General features: G+C 35.7%; 1 protein-coding gene across 1 annotated transcript; it reads right to left on the bottom strand.

Annotated features, from left to right (window-relative positions):
- Positions 1-272: 272 nt before the first annotated feature.
- LOC123831495 (olfactory receptor 1094-like) lies at positions 273-1,265 on the bottom strand. Its single transcript, XM_045858377.1, has one exon. It carries the CDS (start codon positions 1,263-1,265, stop codon positions 273-275), a length of 993 nt encoding a protein of 330 aa, XP_045714333.1.
- Between the last annotated feature and the right edge of the window lie 3,822 nt (positions 1,266-5,087).

Here is a 5,087-nt window from a genome sequence, read left to right as displayed (position 1 = left end):
GTCTATGGGATGATACCCAACTAGATGAGACATGGTGGTCAGGGCTCCGTCTTTACATTTTTTATTAACTCCATACTGCTTCCCACAGCAGCTGCACCAACCTGCATTCCCACTCATCATGCAGGAGGGTTTCCTTTTCTCCTCATCTTAGCAAACAACTGTTTGTTGATTTATTGATGATAACCATTCTGGCAAGAAAAGCAAACACATGTTCATCATATCTTTTTTAATATTGAGGCATAGAACATACCTCTCAATTTTTTAATTCATTTTTAAGTGTAAAAAGATACTTTATTGAAAAACCCATTTTTCCCAAACACTCTTTTCATTGCCTCTTTCACGTCTTTGTTCCTCAGACTGTAGATGAGGGGATTCAGCATGGGAATCACAATGGTGTAAAATGTTGACACTATCATGTTATGGTCCAAAGCATAGCTGGAGCTTGGTCTCACATACATGAAGAGGATAGTTCCATGATAAATTGACACTCCAGTTAGGTGAGAGCCACATGTAGAAAAGACTTTTTTCCGCCCCTCAGCAGAACGCATCCTCAGAATGGCCAACAGAATTAAACCATAGGAGATCAGGACAATCAGGATAGTGACAATCTCAATGGAGCCCACCAAGTAGAAGAGTAGAAGCTGGTTTGTGTGAGTGTCAGAACACGCAATAGCAAGGAGAGGAGGGATGTCACAAAACACATGTCTGATTTCATTGGAGGCACAGAAGGGTAGCCTAAATGTGGCCGCTGTGTGTATAGAGGCATGCAGAATGCCTCCGATGTAGGAAGCAATGATGAGTGACACATAGATGCTGGGTGACATGCTAACTGTATACAGGAGAGGGTTGTAGATTGCCACATAGCGATCATAAGCCATTGCAGCCAAGAGGAAGCACTCGGTGGTCCCAAATGTAACAAGGAAAAACATTTGCGCTGTACACCCAAAATAAGAAATGGCTTTGTTTTCATTCAGGAAATTGACCAACATTTTGGGTGTAACAACTGAAGAATAACAGGCATCCAAAATGGACAACACACTCAGAAAATAGTACATAGGGTTGTGCAGCCGAGAGTCCATAGTGACCAATATGACCATTCCCAAATTTCCTATCAGAGTGAAAAGATAGATAGCCAGAAATAGTAAAAACAGAAGGACTTGCACCTCAAAGCTACCTGTGAATCCTGTCAATATAAACATAGTGATTTCAGTCACATTTTTAATCTGAATCTTGTGTAAATCAAAATTTGAAGTCAACTGTGACATTTTATTTTTATTTATAGCTTTTAAAGCAGTATTGTTAAAAATAACATCTACTGTATTTTATCCCCTTGAATTTTTTCTTAAGGGCTTACAAAATCCTTGGTGGTGAGGGAATTACCAGTGATGAAGAAGCTGGGGACAATGAATGCATTTCCCTGTTAAATTAAAGAAATTTTGGTTAAATGATTGGCTAAATTAGTCATATTTTTAAAAATCTCAACCTATGTGCTTTAATATCCAATTTATTTTCTTTCAAATTTACTTTCACCTAGTTTCATATCCCATCATTTTAACATTCACAAAGATGAACAAATACAGAAGTTTTAATCCAAAATTCTAATAGAAAGGATACATCTGAATACGAATTGTAGATTTCCTACATTGTGTGTGAGATGCCTTTCCTTACCATTTACAATTGTTAAAAGGAAAGCAATTGCATTTATATGACAAGATTGTGTATAAAATGGAATTGTATTTAAATGAGAAAAATGTAAAATTATTTTGGATTATTCACAGATGACTAGAAAATAAGCTACATTAGACTTACACTTCAACTTGTCATGTTGGGCCAGCCTTTTCCCGCCAAACCATGTATATCTTCTTTTGACTGGAATCCATTCCACTAGTATTTCCTGACAGTGGGGGAGGCACCTTGTACACAAGTCATAATAGAACGTTGGTTTGGTTTGGTTGTTCAGTTTTCTTTCCTGGTACACCTATCACCAAGTTGTGCATTTAGGACTGCACGGTGTATTATATTGTCAATAGTTTTCTCATTTAAGTTAATGCCACTGTACGGTATTTTTCTATTGATATACTCACTGGTCTTGTAAAATGCTTGGGTGCACTTTTAAGACTTCTGTATGTCACAAATAAATCATGACAGATTCAATATATTACAGTTTCTTAAGGAGTCACTAAAATTATTATAAAGCAAAAACTACCCAATAATAGCTTATAACATTTATAAAAGCTAGTGTTATAAAAGCAAAATTACAACAAGAGCCACAAGGTAGTGTTTTATTTCTAGCATGTTTCTCTTTGCCTCTACACCATTTCTCATTCAGCAAAATGTGAAAAAGAAGACAGTACATAAAAAAAGGGAAGCGTACCTGTACCTGGGCTGAATTCTTCACAGTTTAAACACAATGAAAGGCAGCATCTACCACATCTAGGAGCAAGATTTCGGGAGTGTGGCTCTTGTTTCCCTTCAGCGTGTCACACATGGAAGGAGTGAAAAACCGCAGTGTATGGGCCCAGGGACATACCAGTGACTTACACATGTGACCGGGAACACTCATTTTTGTCAATGCTCACTCATCAAGAAGAAAATGAGACAATCTGCATATTTTTATTTTCCAGAAAGGTCTTCCCATATCCATGTGAAATACTTTAAATGGAAGACTAAATAGCTTTTTAAATGTGGGGATACAAATCGCTGCCCCCCCTACACAAAATGCTCATTTAATCCTTAGAGATTCTAAAGTAAAAAAATACAATTAAACTAAATTTCAACTTCTGTGTAAATACAGACAACTATACTCTTGAGAACACAAACACACAGATGTCTTATAGTAATTTGCAGTTTACTTTGAATAGATTAACAAAGTAAGATAAAATTAATGAATAATATAATTATGTATTAGTGTATTATTTGGGCATTACAACAAATTTATTGCTGTTTAACAAAATTTCTTGTTCCCTCCCTCTCTTTCACCCATGTTTGCCCGGACAGATTCAGGGACAAAACAGGCATTAGGCAGATCAGAAGAAGCACAGTGAAAACAACAAAAAGTGTGCAAGCAACTTTAGAAAATGTATCAATGTGTAGTCTACAAAAGGTATCCATTACAAAATACACATTGACTGTTACACACAGGAGAAATTTCAGCAATAGCACAGCTCTAACCTTTACTTAATGATGTGTCTGAGATGATGCAATTGTGTAAGATTAAGAACATTATGTTTGTAGTCTAAAACCTTGTATTAAAAATTTCCGATTAGCATCTAGTGACAGTTTAACCTTGAAAAAGTTACCTTATTTCCCCAAACTGGAGAATCACTAAGATTCATCAAATTTTCAGGCATATCTTGTTCAACAACATGAACATGGTGTGATTCCGGAGTGCTTATTTATGAGATGCATTACAATGCATATTGAAGTGTGTTTATTTTATGTGAGGATACATCCATATAAAACATGGCTTCCAAATTTCATTTAACTACAACTTGTGAAGAGGGAGTTATGGAATTAGTTTTTCTTCAAAGCCTTGTGCAGTGACTGATCACCAGACCAGAAGCTAAGTATTCTTCTTTTAGTTATACATGTGCTTTTCAATATGGTACTTAAGATATATTTAAATAGCTTTCTCATGAGATTATATCCAGTGAGACCCAATATTTTATGGTATCAAGACTCTTAAAAAGATAGAACTTTAAAATACATTTCTGTCATTGTATTTTGACTCTAAGCAGAACAGTAAAAGAACAACATATTTGCTTACATTCTTCTGATAATTGTGAGCATAATAATATTCTCATAACTCTCGATTTCTCTGAGTTTATCTGTAGGGCAAGGTAGTGGTTTATGAATGAAGGTATATTTTAATCTGAATTATGTTCCATTAGAGCAAATAGCTTCCTCACTGTAGGGAACGGGAGGGATGATAGACAAGATGTGTGAGGTTCATCTACTTCATTGAGGATACTCTTCAAACAGGCATTTTGTCAACTAATGTTTAAGGACATTAGAACTGATTGTGTTTACATCTAACTAATTTCACTGGAAGGGATAGACATTAGAGAGACATAGATTAGATTTCAAAGTTTATCAAAAACACGATCATTCTGGAAAACTAAAGTCGAATGAGCTCCTCACCCCTCACCCAGTCAGAAAGGAAATGTCACCATCCAGCCCTGAGAAAGGTGGTACAAACACTAAGCTTGAGACAAAGCCGAACTATCATAGCAGCTACAACACGTCATGAAGTGGCTGCTGGGTGTTAGAATTTTCGTGCGCATTACCTTAGGTTTTGTACACAGCAACCTGCAAACTAATTCAAAACCCTTTTATAGATGAGAAAACTGGGAACCAGCTTGACCTATAACTTGATCATGCTCACAGTTACTAGCACAGCCAGGATTCAAGTCCAGGGGTTTCTGTGTTCCAACTAAACTCTTTTCAGTTGACCATAAAATGGTCTCATTGTGAAATGCTGCAAATTTGGAACGTTATCCCCCAGAAACAATGCAAAATAACATCCTCTTGTATCTGAATTCATTTACAAAACCACAAGTTCAAGTAAACTGTTATATATTTCTTCAAAAAACCAAATTAAAGTGGCTTCCAGATCAATTAGCAACCTAACAAAATGAGTTTTAAATTCATTTATGTCCTTTTTTGAGCACCAATATGATTTCACAATGTTATATACCCAATGGTTATTTGATAGGTAATTTTTCATTTACTAATTTTCATAAATTTAAAAAATAGTCCCTTATTTCTATTACCTTAATTCTGTTATCTTCCATCAAGAAAAGTAAATAGGATTTCTAATTTACAAATTTATTGACATAATGTATTGTGCTTTTCTTAGTCTCCCTGATATTTCCCTAAATTTGGTCCTTCAATTTTAAATTCAGCCCTAAGTTAACTAGGAATTTCCACCTCAGACTTACATATTAAAGCAGATAATCTACTTTGAGATTCAGGATTGTAACACCTGGCTTTTTTAGATGATGGAAAACCCTTCCTCTTACCTGTGGGCATGAACTGCTCACTCAGTGAGGATGTGCTATGAGCACGAAGCATTTGGGCTCTTCTTA

Source organism: Phyllostomus hastatus, unplaced genomic scaffold (genome assembly GCF_019186645.2).
Source record: "Phyllostomus hastatus isolate PE091 unplaced genomic scaffold, TTU_PhHast_1.1 phas_scaffold_177, whole genome shotgun sequence".
In the NCBI taxonomy this organism is placed as follows: Eukaryota; Metazoa; Chordata; class Mammalia; order Chiroptera; family Phyllostomidae; genus Phyllostomus; species Phyllostomus hastatus.
The sequence above is the reverse complement of the archived record's forward strand: the minus strand, read 5'-3'. Positions and strand labels throughout refer to the sequence as shown.

Excerpts from the sequence above, each read along its gene's own strand:
- LOC123831495 (XM_045858377.1), bottom strand. The coding sequence starts at position 1,265 with ATGTCACAGTTGACTTCAAATTTTGATTTACACAAGATTCAGATTAAA.